This window comes from Lycium ferocissimum, chromosome 10 (genome assembly GCF_029784015.1).
Source record: "Lycium ferocissimum isolate CSIRO_LF1 chromosome 10, AGI_CSIRO_Lferr_CH_V1, whole genome shotgun sequence".
NCBI classification, from domain to species: domain Eukaryota; kingdom Viridiplantae; phylum Streptophyta; class Magnoliopsida; order Solanales; family Solanaceae; genus Lycium; species Lycium ferocissimum.
This window is the reverse complement of record NC_081351.1, coordinates 56,939,038-56,963,728: the sequence shown is the minus strand read 5'-3', so window position 1 is coordinate 56,963,728 and position 24,691 is coordinate 56,939,038. Positions and strand designations below refer to the sequence as shown.

Sequence of the window (24,691 nt, the reverse complement as noted above, 5' to 3'; positions counted from 1 at the left end):
AGACCCCAAAAAACCCCCTTTGGGACAAAACGGTCGAAGGGAAAAAGTACGACACGTGCTTTCGATCTAAGTCTATGACTTTCGAGTATCTGTTGTCTTCATTTCGTTGTCCCTCGGTTGTATCCTTGCGTGGTTAGATCAAGAGAGAAGAAAAAAAAAAGTTATTCGTACCTTTAACGATAATATCGTTTTAGGTGTGCTACATTCCGGTTGTTTTTCGGCTATTGTCCGTCTTCGTTCTCGGTAGATAAGAATATTTTCGGTTATTCGGTGACTCGGTATGGTCCTTCCCAATTCGGGGGCTAATTTCCTTCGTGAGGGTTCTTCGTATGAAGTGTGACCTTCCTCGGTACCAAGTCCCAAATCTGAAAATGTCGAGGGTTGGTCCTAGAATATAATGCCTTTCGTCTCTCTTATTTTTGTGCGGCTATCCGGATATGAGCAGCTTCCCTTCTTTCGTCCACGAGATTCAGATTGACGGACATTGCTTCATGGTTCGAGTCCTCAGTGGCATAACAGAATCTTAAGCTTGGTGATGTGGCGTGATTTTACGCCACAATTGATGCTTTCCGGCTGTAAGTTTTACTTGTTTTTAAGCAAGTCTATGTGATTTTACGTGGTTTTTGTCATGTTTCAGGTAATACGAGGTCCACTAGATCCTAAGTGTGAAAAACAAGCAAAAAAGAGGGAAAAAAAGTTGATCAACTTGGAAATAGCCCGGAGATTAAAATTCGTAGGAAAATTACTGCGCGTTCGCTCGAGGTAATCACGCGTTCGCGCCCGGGGGTGACTTTGCGCGTTCGCGCTAGTAGGTCACGCGTTCGCGGCGGGAAAGAGGTCTTTGCGCGTCATCGGCGCGTTCGCGCAGCAACATGGCGCGTTTGCGCAGCGAACGTAGCGCGTTCGCGGCTGAAGGTTTTTCGGCCCGGAGTCACGGAGACTTGGATTGTGACGACTTTTTCTACTACAGTTCATTTAAAAAGCCAACTGGGAAGATTGTAAAATTATCTTTGGCATAAAACACAAGTTTGGAGGCTAGGGTTCCTACATAAATACTCTTTCTTTCATTTAATCCTTGTTTATGGGAATTTAACAGGTGACGATTAAGATTGACTCTCTTGTTGTGCTTATTTATTGATCGATATTATTTTTAATCAAGTAAGTTATTGTTATTTTAATTATTCTTGTTCTTCAACGTTTCTCAAGGGAGTAGCTAACCCTAGGACTTGCCCATTTACTTTGTTTAAAACTTGAAAGAGGAAGAACGGGGTTGGGATAGAATAACTAACATGAATTTGGGGTGTTAACCCTCATCTAATGGAAATTGACCTAGGAATAGGCGATGCCACTTGTAGCCATATTCGGGTGTTCTTAATGCTCCTAATTGCTTGAGGGATCTTCAATTGGATAGTCTAGTTAATCTTCGGGAGAAGTTAATTTAGAGTCATTATCCGAGGCTAAATAAAATACTTGCTATTATTTATAATTCGTGGAAATATATTGGATCGTTACTTGAAGTAGTTTCCTTTATTCCATTCTTGTGACCATTGATCAATTTACTTGCTTTTTAGATTAGAATTTATATTTCCGTATTGTATCAAAACCTTATCAAAAACCACCATTGATAGGTTCGGTCTAGCTATTGTTAGTGATAATTCCTAATCTATTTAAATTGCCTACATATTGTTCTCTGTGGGATTGGACCCCAACCTTGTTGGGTTACTATATTTGACAACGTACGTTATACCATTAATAGGTGTAATTTGGCGTATCAAATTTTGGCGCGGATTAAACGTGAACAATTGGCGTATTTTGGCTAATTTAAGAAATAAGCTAACTTGCTTTGAACCGAACCTGTGCATATTTTGTATAGTTGTTTTTTGTGTTTTATTTTATTTTTAGAAAAAAAAAATGGCATCTTTCCATGAAAACTTGTTTAGTAGTGATCTTTATTGTGAGAATGGCCAAATTAGTGAATTCAAACTCATGATGGAGTGCACATAAGGGGTAATGAAAATCAAAAAGCCTTGAAGGATACTTGGAAACCTGAGTATCCAACTTGGTTTGATGACAGAGACGAAGAACATCCTCATGGAGCAAATCATTATGAACTCCCCAATACTCGAATGAAAGGGTAAATCATGAAGACGAGTTTATTGGGAATGCCAAAGAAACAAATAAATTGGAGTCAACCATTGTTAGAAAAATATGGTTGGTGTTGACTCAAATAAAGGAGAAAAAGAGGATGTCGTGATTAAAGAAGTTCAAGAGACATATTTTGCAATTTTGAAAATTCAAGAAGGCAAAATGACATTCCTCGCTTGAAAGCCAAGAAGAGTGTAAGATGAGAATTTTTTTTCTTGGCTTTGTTCATCTACTTACCACCTCTGTAGCGCGTGGTCACAAACAAACTTGAATCCAAGTTGGGTGCCTCGGTCATAAGCTCAATGGCGAGAAAAGCGGTAAAGTTGGTAGCAGTCGTGCCGCGACGTTAAATCAAGCGCTTGGTGGGAGGCAACCCATCATTTATAAATTTTTAGAATAGTTTCTTCCATTATAATTTTTTCTTTTTACTGCACTATATGTGAATAATTAAAAAAAAAAAAGCGAACTGGAAAAAGGGGGGTTTCATATACCACTGCGCGAACGCACACAATTCTACGCGAACGCACTGAACAAAAAGAAAAAAACAATTTTGTTCAGCGCGAACGCGTATCGAGAAAACCCGCGAACGCGCCAATGCTGATCCCGATTAAGTGAAACGTTTAAAACGAAGCCAGGGGTATAACCCCCGTTTCCCTCACTTTCCTCCCCGTCAACAACTTCTCTCAAACTTCAGCACCTCAAATCTTAAAGATTTCTTCAAGTTGTAACCACAAGGTATGTGATTCTCTCATTCTCTTGTTCATAGGGTTGATTTTATCATCTTTTCATGTTAGAATTTGTGAACAAAAAGTTTTACTTTCACTTATTCAAGCATTAAAACTTGATGACATTGTTGAATTTCTTGGCATGTAAATTGTTATTTGAGTGATGTGAGTTGAGATTTGTGTGTTGATGTGTTGCAAAATTTGGGGCAAAAATACGTGGTTAACTTCATGAAATCGAAGCCCCAATCATGCCCATAACCAGTTCGTGAAAATGCACACTCTGCTGAGCGAAAACGCGGCTGAGCGCGATCGCGCCGTTCCTTCCGCGCGAACGCGCGGAAATAAAAGCGCAGATGGCGCGAACGCGCTCCTCGAGGCGCGAACGCGGCTGAGGAGGAAAACGACCGATGCGAGCGAGAATGCTCGCACGAAACCGCTCAAAACTTTTGTGACCCATTTCTTTGGCCTAATTGCCTCATTATACATTGTCTTAGGTATTCGTATGTGTGTTCGACATGTGTGTTCGTTTTGTAGGTACTTAGCTTGAAAGATGGCTACAATATCCAATGTTGCCCAAGTGCCCATGATTGAATACTACGATACCACCACCTTTCGGTTAGCAAAATGTTGAAACTCTACATGATAGATTCTTTGGAAAAGAGCTTAAATGAAAAAGGGCATCGTAACAGAAAATTTGGAAGAAAAGATGCCGAGTTCTACGAAAGGTGGTAACAAGCGAATGGATACGCTTTGCACAGATGAACCAATTAAGGCAAATTATACCCTTGTGCGGGAATTCTATGCGAGAGACGGCTGAGAGCGGAACATTACGGATCGACGGTGTCAAAGTCGAGCGTAGATGTCTGTACGTCTTCTCGAATCAATGCCTCTACAATGCGGGATGGTGATAACGATGAGATGGCGCACGCGGTACGAACAAATGAAGCAACAATGGTTTGTGACCCACCTTCATGGTGGGGGCTTGACAAAGTGGTTGACCACGATGCGAAAAGGAAGATTGACTCCAGAATTCCTTGCTAAGGCCAAAACTTAGCTAGATATTGTGACATCCGGTGTGTTGCCTTCTAAACATGATTGAGGTGCCCACTTGAGAGGGCTAAAGTGATTTGTCTTGTGATGGACGGGTTGCCGTGGACGTGGGGAAGCTTATTATGCGAAATACGAGAGGTGGTAATGGAAAGGACTAAGAGTCTATTTTTTCCGTCGTTGATCACTTATTGTGCACCAGCGATGAGGTGCCCACAAGGCGGAGTGACAAGAAAAAGGGACGGTGGACCGATTCATCCATTGAAGAAGAGAGGGGCCGGTGTGTGCGAAAGAAAAGAAGATTGACATAGCGCCCGTCGTTTGGGCGGTTCACCTCTCTTTTGCATCGGATTCGGCCCGATGGAGCGCTGCTCTACTCCAGCTATACAACTCTTGCCACCACTGCAAGAGGCACCAGGCCTTTTCAGTATATCTCCACCTAGGTCCATGGGATGGACACTCGGATTCAACAGCTAGTGACTAGTCTCCCTGCTGGCCCATATGGAGAGAGCACGTCTACAGATCCTTACGGTTCTGGTGGTCGACATTAGCCGGGTGTAGTGGAGGGCTTTGAAGCATATAAAGGAAAAACGGGGTAAGATAGAGAGGCGGCGAGAGAAAAGGCAAGAGAGAGCACGCCAAAAAGCAAAGCAAGTTTTTGAACAAGATGATGAGTATTCGAGGAGTGTATGTGGAGCACGAGAATGAGGAGGAGGAAAATGAGGAAGAGTTTGTCACCGAGCCCGGCTCCGGCTCACAGGGTGAGCGAGAGATGACTATAGCACTCGGTGCTAGCGGTATGCCTAAGATTTTTTGTATGCTTATGTGATGCGGTGAGGACAGGTTGCAACATTTTTTGTTGGGGGTGGCTGCTCTTGGTATTGTTGTATTGTAAATATGTGTTTAGGACCCCCCCCTCGGCTTTCTTTGCCGAGTTCTTTTCTGAGGTGTTATTTTTGTTGAAATTGGTATGTTTAGGATGTTGCTTAGGTTGAATAGAGTAGTTTTGACTTATTTGGTGTTACTCACCAAGTGATGGCATGTTGTTATGGTTTGTTGGAAATTTTGAACCCCTCAAAAATTTGAAAAATGCATACTTAAGACAGTTATTGGTTGACATGATTGATTCTTTATATGACATTATGATTATTGGGGTATTGTGTGTGAGGAATGACTACTTAGGAGGTCACAAGTGTAAAAATAATTGTCCTTATGCCAATGTGTGTGTGAGTTGTTAGTTTGGTTCTGTTTATGCATGTTTAATCTAGAACTTGCCCGGTCGGTCTTGTTTGAAATCCGAAGGTTAGTTTGGTTGCGAGATGATCTTAGGCCTTCTTCGTGTAAATAGTCACCTTGTCTAAATAAGACTTACCAAAAGTTTCAAATATCCTTAGTTTCCCTTTTTGAGCCTTTTGACCTTTTTCTTGGCTAGCCAATTATGAAACCTTACCCTTTGTACAATTAATCCATCTTCGCACCCGTTCCTTCCTTGATACTGCTAGATAAGATAAGGCAAAATGCCTAACGTTGGGGGTGAATTAACTGTGAAATAGATGTTAAAAACATAAGTTGGGGGTGGTGGAGTTTGATAGTGGAGATTCGATGTGGTAGTTGCATATATATACACGGAAAAAAAAAACATAAAATTGTAACACAAAAAGATTTGTAAGTTAGTTAGGAATAAAATCACATCGAGGCCGAAAACTTGAAAGGAAATAAAGGGGTTGGAAAGAAAAGAGGTGAATTAAGGTGAAGAGATGTGTAGTGTTCAAGGAGGGTGAGTCACTAATATCCAAAAAGTATCCTACCCGTCCATAAGCCTACATTACAAGCCAAAACAAGCCCTAATGAGATCACAACCGAGCGAGCCTAGGATGAAGACATAGAAAATAAGGGCAAGCCTATGGTATTTGCATGTGTAGATATGAATTTCTTTGTGAGTGTGAGTATTGTTCTTGTCTCTTTCGTGCTTCGTCCCATTCTGTTGTATATATGTGTCTTTGGGACACTCTTTTTGGTCTATGTGAGGGCATAAGGATGAGAATTGAGCAAAATAGAGTGACCGCTAAAGTAGCGTTTGTGTGCATCATAATATGTTCGATAATGTAATGTCATGCATTGAAGCTTCGGTGTGTTAGTCATAGCGTTCTTGGTGTGTATATTGTATTGAAAAAGCGAGGGTGGTCATTGGAAGAAAAACATGCATACGGTAGTTCGAGTTAAAACCAATGTAGACATTGTTATTACGTGATATCTAGGTGTTAGATTGAGTCGTTATGTTGTATGGCTTGCTTGAGGACAAGCAAATACTTTAAGTTAGGGGGTGTTGATGTGGCGTGATTTTTTACGCCACAATTGATGCTTTCCGGCTGTAAGTTTTACTTGTTTTTAAGCAAGTCTATGTGATTTTACGTGGTTTTTGTCATGTTTCAGGTAATACGAGGTCCCTAGAGCCTAAGTGTGGAAAACAAGCAAAAAAGAGGAAAAAAGTTGATCACTGGAAATAACTAGAGATTCTGGAAATTCTGTGGGAAAATTACCCTGCACGTTCGCGCAGGTAATCCACGCGTTCGCGCCCACGCGCGGGAGTGACTTTGCGCGTTCGCGCTAGTAGGTCACTCGTTCGCGCTGAAGTAAGAAGGGTGATGCTGACGTCATCGGCGCGTTCGCGCTGAAGGTTTTCCGGCCCAGTCCAACAGAACTTGGATTGTGATGACTTTTTCTACTACAGTTCATTTAAAAAGCCAACTGGGAAGATTGTAAAATTATCTTTGGCATAAAACACAAGTTTGGAGGCTAGGGTTCCTACATAAATACTCTTTCTTTCATTTAATCCTTGTTTATGGGAATTTCTTGGTGACAATTAAGATTGATACTCTTGTTGTGCTTATTTATTGATCGACATTATTTTTAATCAAGTAAGTTATTGTTATTTTAATTATTCTTGTTCTTCAACGTTTCTCAAGGGAGTAGCTAACCCTAGGACTTGCCCATTTACTTTGTTTGAAACTTGAAAGAGGAAGAACGGGGTTGGGATAGAATAACTAACATGAATTTGGGGCGTTAACCCTCATCTAATGGAAATTGACCTAGGAATAGGCGATGCCACTTGTAGCCATATTCGGGTGTTCTTAATGCTCCTAATTGCTTGAGGGATCTTCAATTGGGTTGTCTAGTTAATCTTCGGGAGAAGTTAATTTAGAGTCATTATTCGAGGCTAAATAAAATACTTGCTATTATTTATAATTCGTGAAATATATTGGATCGTTACTTGAGAAGTAGTTTCCTTTATTCCATTCTTGTGACCATTGATCAATTTACTTGCTTTTTAGATTAGAATTTATATTTCCGTATTGTATCAAAACCTTATCAAAAACCACCATTGATGGGTTCGGTCTAGCTATTGTTAGTGATAATTCCTAATCTGCTTAAATTGCCTACATATTGTTCTCTGTGGGATTCGACCCCAACCTTGTTGGGTTACTATATTTGACAACGTCCGCGTTATACCATTAATAGGTGTAATTTGAGCGTATCACTTGGCTCACCAACCTCGACGGGTATCAGGGCCTCGGCTCCGTATACAAGGGAAAAGGGAGTCTTCCCGGTGCTTGATCTTACCGTTGTGCGGTAGGCCCATAAAACCTCAGGCAGAACCTCCTTCCATCGGTGCTTAGAGTCGGCCAGGCTTTTCTTTAAATTCTGCAGTATGGTTTTATTGGTAGACTCGGCCTGGCCATTCGCGCTTGGATGATACGGGGTTGATAAGATTTCTTGATTTTGTATTCTTCGAAAAACTTACTGACCTTGCTACCTATGAACTACTTCCCATTATCCCACGCGATCTCCGCTGGTACCCTAAATCGACAGATTGCATGGTCGTAAATCAAATCAATGACCTCTTTTTTCCTGACTTTCTCGAGTGCACCCTTCGACCCATTTAGAGAAATAATCGGTCATAAGTAAAATAAATTGCGTCTTACCCGGGGCCCATGGCAAAAGGTCTCGCTATATCCATGCCCCATTTCATGAATGGCCATGGGGAGAGGACCGGATGGAGCTCTTCCCCGGGTTGATGTATTGACGGGGCGTGCCTTTGGCATTCGTTACATTTTTGAACGAAGATTTTGGCATCTTCCTCCATCTCGTTCCAGTAGTATCCTGCTCTGATCAGCTTGCGGACCAATGAATCGACTCGCGAATGGTTTCCACAAGTCCCCTCGTGAATTTCCCTCAGAACACAGTCAGTTTCCCCTGGTCCTAGGCATCTCGCCAAGGGGCCGTGGAATAACTTTCGGTACAACTGGCCATCGACCAAACAAAATCTAGCTGCTTTGGTTCGGAGGGCCCTTGATTCCTTGGCATCGAATTGTAGCTTTCCTGTTTAGAGATTTGTTCCTCTAATCCCAAGTGAGGCTGGTCGAGTTTATCTCGGCGTGGCCGGTCTCTATGACTGATTTTGTCAACTGCACCACAGCTTCAGAGGCGAACCCTTCTGATTCGACCGAGGATCCCAGATTTGCCAGGGCATCTGCCTCATTATTTTGATCCCGGGGTACATGTTCCAATGTCCACTCCTTGAACCGATGAAGGACAACCTGCAATTTTTCTTGATATCTCCGCATTCTATCATCTTTGATTTCGAATGTTCCGTTCGTTTGGTTGACCACCATGAGAGAATTGCACTTGGCCTCTATGATCTCGGCTCCCAAGCTTTTAGCCAGTTCTAAACCTGCAATCATAGCCTCATACTCGGCTTTGTTGTTAGTTAAATCAGTTGATCTAATAGATTGTCTTATTATGTCACCTGAGGGAGGTTTAAGAACGATCCCTAACTAGTACCCTTTTAAATTAGACGCACCATCTGTGTAAAGGGTCCAGACTCCCGTGCTAGTCCCTGAGGCAAGAAGCATCTCCTTGTCGACCTCAGGGATCATGGCCGATGCAAAATCGGCCACGAAATCCGCCAGTATTTGGGATTTGATTGCAGTTCGGAGTTTGTATTCAATATCATACCCGCTAATCTCCATAGCCCATTTTGCTAGTCGGCATGAGAGTTCGGGTTTATGCATGATGTTCCTTAGGGGGTACGAAGTTACGACGCATATGGGATAACACTGAAAGTAAGGTTTTAATTTTCTAGATGCACTTAATAAAGCCAAAGCAAGTTTTTCAGATGTGGGTACCTGGTTTCGGCGTCACCGAGGGTTCTACTTACATAGTATATCGGGTATTGCGTACCTTTCTCCTCTCGAACCAGGACACCGATCACAGCTATCTCGAACACAGACAAGTATAGATACAACTGCTCGTTCGCTTTTGGTGTGTGGAGTAGAGGCGGGCTTGATAAGTACCTTTTGAGTTTTGCCAAGGCCATCTAACATTCGGGGGTCCATGCAAAGTTAGTCTTTTTCTTGAGCAATGAGAAGAAACAGTGACTCTTGTCCGAGGATCTAGCGATGAATCGGCTTAGGGCAGCTATCTGTCCCGTTAATCTTTGTACCCCTTTGATGTCGTTTATCACGGTGATATCTTCGATTCCCTTTATCTTATCCGGGTTGATTTCGATTCCCCGATTTGATACCATTAATCCGAGAAACTTGTCCGTCAGACTCCGAAGGCATTTTTTTCGGGTTCGGCTTCATGTTGTACTTTCTTAATATCTTTGAAAGTTTCCTGCAAAAATTTCAAATGGTCCTCTGCTCACAGGGACTTAACGACCATGTCATCTATATAAACTTCCATGGATCTCCCTATTTGGTGTTCAAACATTCGGTTGACTAAATGCTGATAGGTGGCACTGGCATTTTTTAAGCCGAAGGGCATTATATTATAACAATATATGCCAAACCTAGTTATAAAGGAGGTTTTTTCTCGATCCTCCGGGTCCATTTGTATTTGGTTGTACCCAGAATAGGCATCGAGGAAACTCAGCGTGTCGTGACTCGCGGTAGCGTCGATCATGCGATCGATGCTGGGCGAAAAATGAATCCTTCGGGGCGGTTTTGTTTAAATCTTTATAATCTACGCACATTCTAAACTTATTCCCCTTTTTAGGCACTACTACAACGTTAGCTAACCAATACTGGGTATTTTACCTCTCGAATGGATCACTATATTAAGGAGCTTGGTTACCTCGTCCTTGACGAATACATGTTTTACCTCGGGTTGTGGCCTCCGCTTTTGTTTGACCGAGGGAAAACTTGGATCCAAGCTCAACTTGTGTGTCGTCACGTCGGTGGAATACTGTCATGTCTAAATGGGACCAAGCAAAGCAATGCGAGTTAATTTTAAGAAACTCAATAAATTCTAACACACGAGCTCGGGGGTTAACCCCGTGCCCAGTTATACCTTCTTTTCTGGTAGATGAACGAACAGTATGACTTGCTCGAGTTCTTCAACGGTGACTTGCTCGAGTTCTTCAACGGTGGACTTAGTGGCATCAGAATCATCGGGCACCACAAAGGTTCTCGGTACTCTGAATTTTGACTCTTCATCTAGTGTGTCTTCGTTTCGATCTTTCGAAGATTCCGGGATCGAGATCTGTGATTGCTATTTGGCATTCTTACCTTCGCTCTGATCTGGCGCCTTTATAGTCTTAACAGATTCTTCAACTGCGAACATTTCTTTTGCGGCCTGCTGCTCACCACGGACGGTTTTGATACCTTCTGGAGTCGGGAATTTCAATACTTGATGCATAGTCGAGGGAACCGCTCTTACGAGGTGAATCCACGGTTTGCCCAGCAATGCATTATATCCCATGTCTTCCTCTATCACATAAAATTTGGTCTGTTGCGTAGTTCCTGCCATATTGATCAGTAAAGTGATCTCACCCTTTGTCGTTTCGCATGCCATGTTAAACCCGTTGAGGACCCGTATTGCCGGCACGATCTGATTTAGTAGTCCCAGTTGTTCGATGACTCTCCATCGGATGATATTAGTCGAGCTACCTGGATCAATCAGCACACGTTTAATTCTAAACTTATTGACAAGGACAGATATTACCAGTGCGTTATTATGCGGCTGGGCAATGCCTTCCATGTCCTCGTCATTGAATGTGATGGGGCCATCGGGGTCATCGTTCCGGATACGCTTTTCCCTTGTTATGGAAATTTTTGTGCGCTTTATAACCGGCCCAATGGGAACGTCAGTTCCTCCCATGATCATGTGTATCACCTGCTGAGGCTCTTCCGGCCTATCCTGCTTGTTGGAGTCCAGGTTTTTAAAATGGGTTTTTGCTCGTTCACTTAGGAATTCTCAAAGATGTCCCAAATTGAACAGACGAGCGACCTCCTCTCTCAGCTGTCGACAATCCTCGGTTCGATGGCCGTGAGTATGATGATACTTACAAATTAGACTTTTATCCCGCTTCTCCGGGTCGGATTGGATTGGCCTAGGATGTCTTGTTTCTTTGTTTCGGATAACGGCCGCCGCTATGGTTGCTACATCGCCGCAAAAGTTGTACTCGGATAATCTTGGAATTTCTCTGTTTCCCAGAGCTCTATCGACAGTATTTCTGTTTACCAAACCACGGCTATTTTGGCCTCGATCATTCCTTCGATCGTTTCTCCTATCATTCTTGCCCGATTCGCTGTTACGCCCGTTCCCCCTTCGATCGAGCGGGTAAGGCTGGTACCTATCATATGACGATTTGGAATCCCGATCTATCACTCTCCTCGAGCGATCATTTTAGAAGAGGTGGCGGAGCAGATAATATTTCTCAATAAAATGTAATTTGTATTCATGTATTTCAAAATATACTGAGATTTCTGAGATGTTTTTATGATATTACTTCATTTTGTGTATTCTATCCTGATTTGAGGGAGAAATTTCATATATTTATGTAATTTGTGTGTTGTTGATGCTTTAATAGGCATATATATATATATAGACAAAAACATGTATTTATATGTAATTCTTAATATAATTCTTGACTATGTTATTTTGTCCAAAACTGTATGTATTTTTGATATGTACAAATTATCTATATGTATTTCTCCATATTCTTTTGTCCATAAATTTTCATGATTTGGATGTATTAATAATGATAAGGTAGTTCCAGATACAATTGTATTTGGAATTATATATCCAGATACAATTGTATTTGGAATTATATATCTAATATGGCTGTATTATTTTTTTTATTTTTAGCACTGGCTATATATTTTATTTTTTATTTTTATGGTATATATGTATTTGTAATTTTTTTGTATGTATACACATGTATTTTGTGGAGTTTTTTTTTTATTTAAAAAAACTATATGCAGGATCCTAAATTCTATGTCAAATGTCCACCAAGGCTTTCTCCACGATGTTCCTGCGATACGAATTCAAAGGTAGTTTCTGATTTGGAGTCCAGTCTCTCCAAAAGGCAGCAAGAATTTTTTCCAAAACTATCTTTGGAAAATTCCTTGGTATGCAGCACCTTGAAGTAACCGCACAGATGTTTAGATGTTTCATGGTTAGAGAACTAAGGAAAAGTAAACCAGATGTTTTTCTTATTGAAATCAATGGTTTTGTCTTGCGATTTACCATCTTGGAATTTGCCATAATGTCCAAACTAAACTGTTATGGTGATGAAGGGGTTCACATAGTTAATGAAGATAGCAAGAATAGGCTTATGGATAAATATTTTCCTAGATCTGAGAATAATGTGAGAAAAAATGAATTGGAACTATGCTGCAAGCAAAAAAATAAGAACCTTGAGGATGGCGATGCAGTTAAGCTTGCAATTTTGTATTTTATCCATTCATACATCTTGTCTGGTGAGCATAAGTCTACAAGGATTCCGAGGCTTCATTTTGACTTGGTTGAGAATGGAAAATACAAAGATTACCCATGGGGCAAGGTAGCATTCAATGATTTGATAAGAAGTATTCACCAAAAGATGACCTCCGAGTCAACGTTCTTTTGTCTTAGAGGTCTTCCTCCTGCTATGCAAGTTTGGTTATACGAGACATGCTCCAGTGTGTATCCCAACTTGGCCATTAAGCGTGGGAATTAGATTTCGAGAATTCTAAATTGAAGAACCATTGAAAGTCAGCCAAGTTACTCATCTTTAATGAGTGGAATGTTTAAAGATGACGACTCACCCGTAAGTTTATTCATTTATTCATTTTTTGTTCATAGTTGATGCATTTTCAAGTAAATACATATGTATACATATGTATTTATGTATATCCTATTAGTTGTTAACACCACCCGTGGGTGTTTGTTGTGTTCCTTTTTCTGTTTTGGGGTTATGCTGTTTAATCTTGTTTGTTTATTTTCTTAAATTACTGTTGTGAGAATGTGGTATAAAAATTGGTATTGATGATTGATAATGTGGGGTTGTTTTATATTGGTACTAAAATTATTGTTGTTTTCTAATTGAATTCAACTGCACCAAAAGCATAATGGATTATACCAACATATACAACAAGAAGTCAATTTGACCCTCATTGCTGTTACTTTTCAAGTTCCATCTTCTAAGTCATGTAAAAAGAAGTCCAAATCAGGAATATATCGTGCATCTCTCATATGCTCGACCAGGATTTTTACAATTTCACCAACACAATCCATATGCGAACCCATCTTATCTCCAGCAACAGAACTATAGTTCTAATTCTTTATCTCCACCAAACTTCGCCCAGCCTCTTTCTTGATAGCCATCCTTCTCATCAACTTCCTCATTTTCGTAGAGTCGTAGCTTGGATTTACCATCGGGTTTGTTGCTAAAAAAAAATCGGATATTTGACAAAACTACATGAGATTCTTTGGAATTTTTTGTTTCAAAGCCAACACCTTTCTTATAGCCAGCTTGCCCAAATATGGATGATTGTGTGCTTTACATGCTCCTAGAAATGCTCATATATGTATGTGTATTTACGGATCTTTTATAGGCCATCATGGATACTTGACTACGGGTGTGGGGCCCAGCAAATAAATACATATGTATGTATGTGTATTTATGGGTTGCTCATGTGAATACATAAGTGGATATGTGTATTTTCTTCATCTGTATATTTAATATATTTTATTTGAGATACACTTGTATCTTACATTGTTTCAATGTGATATAATTTTGATTATAACATTTTCATAAATTTTGATTGTATTCTGCATTGTATTTTATTAACTTAGTAATCGAGATATTCTCTATCATACCTTTGCAGGAAAGAGTTACATACACAAATGTCGTGCCGATCATTGAAGAGATTGAGGCTCTTCGATTGCCCATTACTGTAGGTGATTCACACCAAAATACCCCTGCCAAGCAAGGGACAGAAGTCGACGAGTATGACGACTTTAGTTCTACACCACGAGTAGGGTTCTTGGTAAACTACAACGGCGTCTTTCACATTCTCTCACCTCGCCAGAAACGCGAGAGAGATACGACTCGAGCGGGACGAAATGGTAAAGAAATTATCGATTCTGCACGCAACAATTTCGTTATGCTTCACATGATGAAGGTGAAGGTCATCATAGTGATGAAAGGTTGGCTAAACGACATGTTTTGCAAAGTGAAGTTCCGGTTTACTGTAGGTTGCCAATGATCAATCACGTCAACCATCCCCACATGTGTCCACCGTGACGTCGGTGCGGTTGAAATGTTAAGGTTACTACCACGAAAGATGATGGCGTGATTCTTAAGTAGGCAAGAACTAAGAGAATTTAAGCGAGTCGGTAAGTTTGTTTTTATGAATTTTTTTTTCTTATATTTTACCAACATATTGAACAACTATATTATACTCACTTTAATTGAAACATGTTGTCAATTTATTTAGGTAAAGGATGAGTTCAGAGGAATTCGCAAGTTAATTGATGATAACTTCAAACAAGTCTTTGAACTTATTAAAGGAAATCAGAGTCTAAATAAGGTAAGATAACACCAAAATGATACACATGTATTCTTATTTGGAACACAAACACAAACGAGATTAAAGATAAACATTTATTTGATACAGGGTGCTAATTGATACAAGACCAACTCTATCGAGCTTCATAAAGATGGAGTCTTTGAAGATCACGGGAGGCCCACATAGGATGGCCTTCAAAATATGGGAGATAGCTTGGATGGAAGGCTTCAAAAACGTCACATTCAAAATATGGAAGATAGCTTGGGAGGCTATTTGGAGAAGGAGGCTATTCATGCAAAAGGGGCTAGTACTTAAATACAAGCCTCTTCAAGTTTCACTTCCATGGAAGACATCCAAACAAGGCCCTTACTTCATTAAGGGTATAATTGTAATAATGTAGTGTCTTCTTTATTTCATTAGTATAAATAGTAGACTAAACATTTCAATAGGGAGACTTTTTGATGAATGATGAATATTTTGAGTGTTTTTAGGGTTATCTCTAGAGAGAGAAACTTGTGAGAGGCCTTTGGTAGGCTTTTGTTGATTATTAATTGTGAGAGGATTGGTTGCTTGGGAATTCAATTCTCTTGAGGTCATCCTAAGAGGTTGGTGCTATCTAGAGTGTAATTAGGAGGTCTTGGTTATTGAAGAACCTTGGTTGCCTAATTGTGCCTATTTTTGTGTCAATCTATCTATCTTTCTTTTCCTTTTGTTTATCTTCTTAATTTCTCATTTTCGCGTATCCGTTCTTGTATCACTAATAGAAAAGATCTGATACATTTCAATGATATTGACAAACATCGGACACTTGGTGACAATACACATGATCAATCAGGGATTAAAGTGGACAATGATAGACCTCAAACTGAGCAAGCTGAGGTAAAATCGGCTATTGAGTTCTTTTTTAGTTGTTTATTTTTTTGGTCTCAACAATGTTTTCTTATGTATTTTTTTTTTATAATTATATCTATTTGTGGAAATGATTTGAAAATTTCATTTTATCTATATCATGGTTTCAAAAACAAAGTTCCTTGTTGATGTGACGAACACTAGAGTCATCGATGCCAATTCCATTAGCGATACAACAAAGGCTTCTATGAAAGATATTCATGCCAGAGTTGAACTTTCAAAAAAACAAAATGATTTGGAGGTACAATCAATTGGTCTGACTACTCAATGTAAATAGTAATTACTGCTTCTATTTAGTTATGAAGCATTTTTATGGTAGCAATAATAAATAATGCAATAAATAAATAAATAAATGTGTATCTATTTATATTTCATTACTGTCACACTTCCAGATATTTGTATTTCATTACTGCCACACTTCCAAATAAAAGACACATCTCCATGTATTCAATCATTATAACGTATTGTATAATTGTAGGAAGATGTACACCAGAAAGATGTGCAGACCAAAAATTCCAATGTTGTACCCGAGGCTACTGATGGAATACAACAGGAAGAAGATGTGGTCAATACAGAGGTAGACTAAAGAAATATATACAATCATTTTGTAGTGTAATCTATATACGCTTCACTAACTTTGTCATGGAATGTTTCAGCAAGTCTTAGTTCACGTACCTCTCGATGCTATCTATCCTAAAGAATTTCGTGATATAAATGAAGGCCAGCAAGCTGCTCATTCAAGTACAGATGCACCTCACAAAGATGCTCAAGACGAAATTACCATATCTCAGTTTGAGTTGCCTAACCATTTGCTTCCAAGCCAAATACTGGGGCTTGACTCATCACCGGGACGAACAAAGCTTCCAAGTCATTACAGAAAATCGCCTTGGACGATAGATTTAGGATCAGCTTCAGGTATTTATATTATATTTTCTATGTTTTTATTTTATTTTATTTACCTATATAAATGACAATTTTATATTATTAGCAAGTAGTTTAGCTTTGACGGTTCAAAATTTTGTCAAAAAACATCCATTCGAACAAGGCTGCATTTATGGCCCATGCGATACATGACTCTTTGATGTTTATACAAAGTGGCTAATGACAGGGTTGCTCGTTAGGCATGCCAACAGGTAGATCTATGTGTATTTAACTCTAAACTTTATACATATGTATTTAACTCTAAATTTTATACATATGTATTTAACTCTTACAGTAATACATGTGCATTTATTCTTTTTACAGTGATACATCTGCATTAAACACGTGTGTATTTTACTCTTAATCCGAAACATATGTATTTTAGTTCTTTCAGTTAACTTTAACAGTTATACATGCGTGTTTAACGCACTGACAGCGTGAACTTTGTATTTATCTTTTTAGAAGCAGCACTAAAGGCCACTACAGGAGGGGAAAGGCTACTTTAAATTCTCAGCATGATGTCACGTTTAGCTTTGGAGTTACGATTGTCGACCGAAAAATTGGTTCTACCTATTGTCAATGAAGGGACAAATGTGGAATGACGAGGGTAGATATATACGTTTCATATATATACATGTATTTCACTATATTTTCATACAGTAATATATCAGAAAGTTAATTACTTATACACTTACCAGTTGTATCTTATTTTTCAGCACATTGACGTCATTTTCTACTAAAGAAAAAAGGCAAATATGACCAACACAACACATACAAATTTACAACTGTTGACTGTCGTTTCATGCCCAGAATTGGAGAGATACATAACAACTACAAAGAAATGGAAGGTTCCTCATGTGTGGCAAAAGTAGAAGATGTGATTAATGAATATATTAATGGCTACAGGCTATTTGCTACTATCCCGTGGCATACGGTGGACAACATTTTTATACCTGTCAATGTGAAGGAGAAATCTCATTGGGTATTGGTAGTTCTGTCATTCATGGACAGACGTCTCTATGTCTATGACTCCTATGGAGCAGCAGGCCATGACGCAGTCGTTAAAGATTATATGAACAAACTTGCTACACTTCTTCCATACTTCCTCCAGCTTAATGACTTCTACAAGCACAAAACAGGAATCGATTGGTATCGCCATGATGCATATAAAGATATTGATCAGTCTGAAAGCCTTCAAGTTGTATATGTTGATGATCTGCCACATCAAGGTCATGGAAGCTTGTATGTGATTGATATATGTTTTCCATTTATGTATTATTGGACTTACAACTGAATTATGCATTTTTTTTTAAATTTTCAGGGACTGTTGTGTGTATGTGGCTGCATATGCTGAGTATTTGAGCTCCAGTGAAGGTATTCCATCACACATTGATGCATGTTTACTCCGTATGAGATACGGTGCATTACTATGGGACTACGCTTCGCAGAAAGTAGATGCCAATGCATCCAGTGATAATGAGGCACCTCTAAGACCAGTCAGGCCACCCATAGACTTTGATAAAGTTGAAACAATCAATGTTGATTAGTATTTCGTTGTTTTTTATTGTAATGAATATTATGTCTATTTTTAAAAAAAAATTGTTGGTTGTTTTTTGTTTGACTCCAATTACATTTACGGTGAATACACAATTGTATATAGTTGCATTTCAAGATTGCAGTATTCACATTTGGTTAAACACTGCATAGATGAAATGTTTTTCTAAAACAAAATGTTTAACATTATGTATTACGCTATAGCAACACCTAAAATGCACGTGTATCAAAATTTATTCCAACATAGCATTACATGAAGATACACGTGTATCTAAAATACACGGGTATCACTAAGATACATGACGATGACTTAAATAAACGTTTAGCAATATGTATTTCGACTTAGGAGTATATCAAATACATGTGTATCAGTATATAATTCACCATTGCATTATTTCACCTTTTTCAATTTTCTTATTCTGAAATACATAACCATCACTATGCCTTTCAACAATCATTAGTTGAAACAAACATAATCACATGTATTCATGCATCCAACTTGAATACACAAATAGTTAGACAAAAAAATGTTGACTACATTTTTTGTTTTTTTTAATTACAACATCATAATAATCGGAAATACATATAATCATAAATCTTTACAGATTTCATACTTATTCTTGCACAAGCTATTGAAAAGAATTTGAAATTAAATACTTTATTCAATATTCCAATATGAGAGTTTTAAACAACTAAAATCACTTTCATAAAAAAAAAATACTTCTTACGAGGCTCAATATTACAGGTACACCTATTATGGCCAAGATTTTCACATGTACTACAAGAAGTTCTACGTTTACCAAGTAAAGTTTCAAGTAATGGCTTATCGCGCTTCTTCTTCGGCCTTCCTGGTGGTCTCTTGTATCTTAGCGGCAAGACTACTTCGTCGGATATGAAATTAGGTATCTTCCATTCACTCTCATCCAGAAGAGGACAGACTGGGACATCATATGTCTTCACCACAGTATTTGGTTTGTATAAGTTGGAGAAATAATCGTCAGCAGTGAGATTTTTGCTCTTTATAACAGCCCAAGCATGCGAACATGGTATCTCTTCCATTTGGAAGACTCGACAACTACAAGTTTCTTCTCCAAGCAAACTATGAAACACCTTCATTCATCATTGACTGTGTACAAGTATTCGGTTGGTGGTTCAACCTAGCAACATGTATTGGTTAAGAGCATTAGATAGTTTATACATATAAATACAATATCCTACAGGTAATAAATAAATATAAATACATCTGAATACATATACAAGGCAGTTTGAATTACATATAAATACAATATATTGCAGGTAATAAATATATATAAAAACATCAGAATACATACACAAGGTAGTTTGAATTACATATAAATACAATATATTGTAGGTAATAAATACATCAGAATACATATATTCAACCACTTAATACATGTATAAATATGCATTTACAGTTTATATATATTTTTTACATAAATATTTCTTTTTGCCAACCAAATCAAAAGAGACATGCCGTCATACGTGAACAAAGATGCTCGTTTATTGATAAGAGCTCCTGAAGTTTTCTCCCAAGTGTGGTGAACGTGTATATTCCATTCCTCCGATTATTGAAATTCCATCTTCCAAATAGCTTCCTCACTTCTTCAAGCAAATCAAAGATAGGCAATTATCGTGATGCTACAAGTTTTGAATTAATACATTCTGCAATATTTGATGTCAATGTCCATCCTCGGTTCACTGGTGCATACAACCTAGCCCACTTATCCCTTCCGGCTAATTCTAAATAGTCTTTCACCTGAATATCGATCTTCTCAACTTGATCCATTAGATTATCAAACTCGTCTTGCGTGTATGCTTTCGCCATTGCGTAGAAAACAGGAGACATCACGTCTTTACTCGTTCTGTATTTATTGTGTACGTTCTTCCACAGATGCCATGTGCAAGAAAAATGAGGAACAGTGGGATACACTCTATATACAACCTTTATTATGCTCTCATGTCTATTTGAGACAACACACATGTTCTCGCGTATCCCATAAGCTTTCTTGAACCGTTGAAAGAACCACGTTCAGGACTTATCATTCTCGGAATCAATCATGCCATATGCTAGTGGCAGTACATTACCTGCATACAGTTGTATTAAAAGATGAATGTTACACCTCGGAAAAAAAAATCTTCACGTCGATTGCGTTGTAGGTAAACTAAAGTAAGATCGGAGAGGTCATGGAACCCTGATAGGGCTAATGAATACTCTTAACAAGTGTTAAGCAAGTGCCTAAGGGTTCCGGGACCAAGAAAATTGAATAAAATAAATTTGTTGAAAATTTGGAAAAGGAAAGTTGGCAGAATTTTGGGCAGATTTTAGTCAACTTTGGAGGGGTATATCTCCTAGTATATTAGGAGTTTTAAGGTGTTTCAAAAGCCTAAAATGAATTTCGTCAAATATAGTTTCCAACGCAACAAACCGCTCGTCGATCCGATATCGGAGTAGTGAATTATGGTCGTTACAAGTTAGACGGACGGAGCAGAAAAACTCTGCTACAGTAACCGGGTGCTACAATACCCGACCCAACACACACCTATAAATACCCCTCTAACCCATTAATTTTCATCAATTGTCACCATTTTCTCATCCTCCACACTTCCTGAGAGGTCTATAATTTTCCATCACTTTCCATCATCTTCCATAACATTCCATAACTCTCCATAATTTTCCATAATCCTTCCTTAATCTTCCATAACCTTTCCATATTATTAAGAGAGAATACCAACATCAAAACCTCAAGGAAAATTTATGGAAGATAATTGTTCTTGTTTCTCTTCAAGGTGGTGATGAACTTGATCTTGGAAAGGAGTGAATAGAGTGAAGTTCTTCTACTATAAGGTATGTTTTTCCTATTATTATTTACATGATTGAGATGATATAAAGGTTTATAAATTCTTAGAGAGGAAAGAATCATAGGAGAAAAATCAAAAAGAGTTGAATTGAAGTTGATGGCCATGAGGTGAGTTTAAAAGAGAATTTATTAAATTGAATATAATTCTTTGATTTTGGTATTATGGATGTTGCTAAGGTTGGTTGAGAAATTGGGAAAACGTCGTGTGGGATATTTTATGGTACATATTGGTGTGGATAATGATGTTGTTGATGTTGGTATTGTTGTTGTGTTGTTGATTGTTGGATTATGATTTCGGGCTAGGCATATAAACAGGGGAGATGCTGCCCGATTTTCGGCAGGATATAGAATAGCTTAATTGGAACATTTAACACAAGTATACGATGATTATTCTAACGATAGTATGAATCCTCTTGAATATAGACTTGCAAGCTCGAGTGGATAAGCGTCGGTAGTAGGAGACCGAACAGGTATGTCAAGGCTAGTCCCTTTCTTTCTGAAGGCATGATCCTATGTTATGATTCCATATATATTTCCATAGCCTCCTTGTTTCCAAAAGTTAGACGTTCACGACTCTTAAAGCTTATTATAAGGTTAATGAAAATGTTTCTATGATGATTATGATGATGATTTCATGTTTAAAAGTCTCAAGCTTATGATTTCAATGTGAATATGAGAATGTTGAGTTATTTCTTGATTTTCTCAATTTTATTCATTGATGATGATCTCATCTCGTGTTATTCGTTCCTTTGAGGTGGGAAATAGCGATGATAATTATTCCATAATGTAATCGGAGGTCACCGACCTTACATCACTCCGATAGAGTCGTAGCTTTTGATTGGGCTCTTATGCATGCTTATGTTATGTATGATTACACCGTGTCTAACGGCATGAGCAGACACCACTACGCTGGGCGTAGTGGGCGGCTATAGATAATGATAATAACACCGTGTCTAAATGGCATAGGCAGACACCACTAGTGGGTGGCGTGAGATGGTTACCCCGGACGCAGGCTAATGATTATGCTACATACATGTATATGAGAAATGTTTCCTTAAAAGTTAAGCATGCATGGTATCTGCCTTAAGAGGTAATCATATGTACAGGTTATTTTCTTATCTCAGGTGATGCTCTATATTTCTTATCGTATTATTATTTATGCCTTACATACTCAGTACATTATTCGTACTGACGTCCTTTCTCGTGGACGCTGCGTTCATGCTCGCAGGTATGCAGGTTGACGCGTCTGATCTGTAGGAGCTCCGTCAGTGACATCTTGGGAGTGCTCAAACTGTTCAGGAGCTACAGTTATTGGTACTGCTTTTTTTTATACATACATTTGGGCATGGCAGAGTCTTGCCCTATCTTATGGATTTATGTAATCTATTTAGAGGCTCGTAGACAGACGTATGTTATTAGATGTTCTTTAACTTGCCCAGCTCTCAGCGTTGTATAATATTTTGATAAGTCTTGTTGGCATATGTCATATGTTTATGGGTAATGTTGTTGACGACCGTTCTACGCATGATATCCACCAGTTGTCCATGTGGCCCACTTAGTAATGAAAATGAAATGTCAGATTAGAGGTGCTCGGTAGGCTAGTACTGAGTACCCGTCATAACCCTGTAGTTGGGTCGTGACAATGAATCAGTTAGACCCTATATAGTTCTGTATAATCAGTTGCTATATGTTGTAATCTAAATTTATTCAACATTAATGATACATATGTATTTTACTTACCTGCACCATCTAACGTGCTTGCTGAAACAAATGTACCATTGTATATTGCATATAGGTGGCTGTCGTCTACTACCACAATTGGTCTACAACACTCAAAACCTTTTATAAATGCATCCAAAGGAGATAAAACAATACAAAAACTCATTTCCGGGGGATTTATGCATTCTAATGTGTGAACCAGGGTAGGTTTTATCTAGTATGTATAAGTATCCAGGTAATTTCTGATATGAATCTGCTGGATCCCCTCTTAAATCGTTCATTGGCTTCTCCTTGGCACGCCAGGCCGTCATGTAAGGCACATCCAGAACAAATTATTTTTTCACGTCATCAACTATATCTATAGGTGTGTATTTCCTCTTATGATTTGCTATTGTGGGCTTAACAATTCCACCTATCAACCAACTAGTTGCATGCCATTGTGAATACACTTTATCCTTCAACGGACAAGTATGCTTGTCTTGAAACTCTCCAACTCTGAACATGTCTGATTTACCAATAGCTGACGCCCCGAATTTCTATTCACATTCACCGGATACGCATACAAGTGAATAGCTTCAAATACAAAATACAACAACAATTCAACATCAAATATGATAATTCCAGATATATACATACACATATATACATTTAACATAATTTATGAAAATAGGGAATATACGTATAGACATACAAACTAACCTTTGACTGCTTGACTTCTCGGTTCGGAATTGGAACCTTTTTGAAATCGCATAATTTGTCATCACAGCCTTCACTGTATCTTTATCCTTGTATATCTGATCTACAGAAATATCTTTTTGATTCTTATCCGAAATAGCTAATGCTTTGCTTTGTTCGAATACAACAACTGCCTTGCCAGTATTGATGCCGCCATCTCTATAGAACCCATTGTATCCATAGCTTCAAAATCATCGGCGCATTCAAGTTGTAACATCTCATCTTGAATACCACTTCCTTGAGATAAATAGTCCTCAATTCTCTTATCAGTTATGGTAACACATAACGGATACAAACCGAACTCCTTTTTTTCTCTCTTTAGTTCAACATACACCTTCACACCTATGTCATTGTATATTTCCATAGGCATAGAATTACCTTCAATAATGTATTTGATTTGTATTGTTTTAATATTCATATCTACTTTCAATTGATTTGAAATTTCCGCAACCAACTCTGAATACGATGCATACTCCTTGAATACGATGGTATCTATATTGTAATTCACAAAATAGTTCTGCTCGTTCCAACTGCCTGAATGTCTAATTAACGCCGTTATGCTCGCCATAATTTATTACGAATTCCTGAAATTCAATTTTTATACACACCTGTTGTCAAGAAAGTAATTATAAATCAGAAATCAAGTTATATTCAACAGAATAACAAATCATGCCCGTAATGTAATAGATCAGAATGTTATTGTATTTAACAGATTAAGAAAAATACACAATTCCCGTAACAAGATTCTCTTTCATCATCTAATACATGTTGCTAGATTAAATACAAAAACATACAATACATGTATTTTTAAATAAACTCTCTAATGCCCGTGATAAATTTGCTGTTTATATATGTTCAAAACGCAAAAAAAAAAAAATCACTAAAGGAATTCAGATGTATTTAGTAAATCTCCAAATTGAGAAAAACACAGTAAGACCACTCTCAATAAACAGTATCATCGAGTTCTTCATTGTATTTGAAAATTGTATTACAAATCAAATTTCTACAATACACTCCGAAATTCAATTTTATACACAAAAGTTTCGAGAAAGTTGTGACAAATAAGACGAGCAATTTATATTCAGAAAGTTAACAAATCATACAGTACAAAAAAAAAAATCAGACCCGTAATATATCAAAATACATACCATAGAAATCAGTTCTTCCTTAATAAGACGACTCTAAATCACAAGAATCAATTGCTTCTTTCTAGTATTTG

At 38.2% G+C, this 24,691-nt stretch overlaps 2 protein-coding genes across 2 annotated transcripts; one reads left to right on the top strand and one right to left on the bottom strand.

Moving 5' to 3' along the window:
• Positions 1–15,518: 15,518 nt before the first annotated feature.
• On the top strand, positions 15,519–18,197 carry LOC132032427 (uncharacterized). The gene is made up of 6 exons (XM_059422052.1): positions 15,519–15,634; positions 15,783–15,905; positions 16,143–16,241; positions 16,321–16,579; positions 17,048–17,827; positions 17,907–18,197. Exons 2-5 carry the CDS (start codon positions 15,852–15,854, stop codon positions 17,089–17,091), a joined length of 456 nt encoding a protein of 151 aa, XP_059278035.1. The 5' UTR covers positions 15,519–15,634; positions 15,783–15,851; the 3' UTR covers positions 17,092–17,827; positions 17,907–18,197.
• Positions 18,198–18,267: 70 nt separating this feature from the next.
• Positions 18,268–19,255, bottom strand: LOC132035040 (uncharacterized). Its single transcript, XM_059425358.1, has 2 exons — positions 18,883–19,255; positions 18,268–18,284 (listed from the first exon to the last, which is right to left on the bottom strand). The coding sequence occupies exons 1-2, from the start codon at positions 19,253–19,255 to the stop codon at positions 18,268–18,270; spliced, it is 390 nt and encodes a 129-aa protein (XP_059281341.1).
• Positions 19,256–24,691: the final 5,436 nt, after the last annotated feature.

Coding starts and splice junctions, on each gene's coding strand:
- LOC132032427 (XM_059422052.1), top strand. CDS start 15,852: ATGAAAGATATTCATGCCAGAGTTGAACTTTCAAAAAAACAAAATGAT. Junction 15,906..16,142: donor AAAAACAAAATGATTTGGAG/GTACAATCAATT, acceptor GTATAATTGTAG/GAAGATGTACACCAGAAAGA. Junction 16,580..17,047: donor AGATTTAGGATCAGCTTCAG/GTATTTATATTA, acceptor TTATCTTTTTAG/AAGCAGCACTAAAGGCCACT.
- LOC132035040 (XM_059425358.1), bottom strand. CDS start 19,255: ATGAAGGTGTTTCATAGTTTGCTTGGAGAAGAAACTTGTAGTTGTCGA.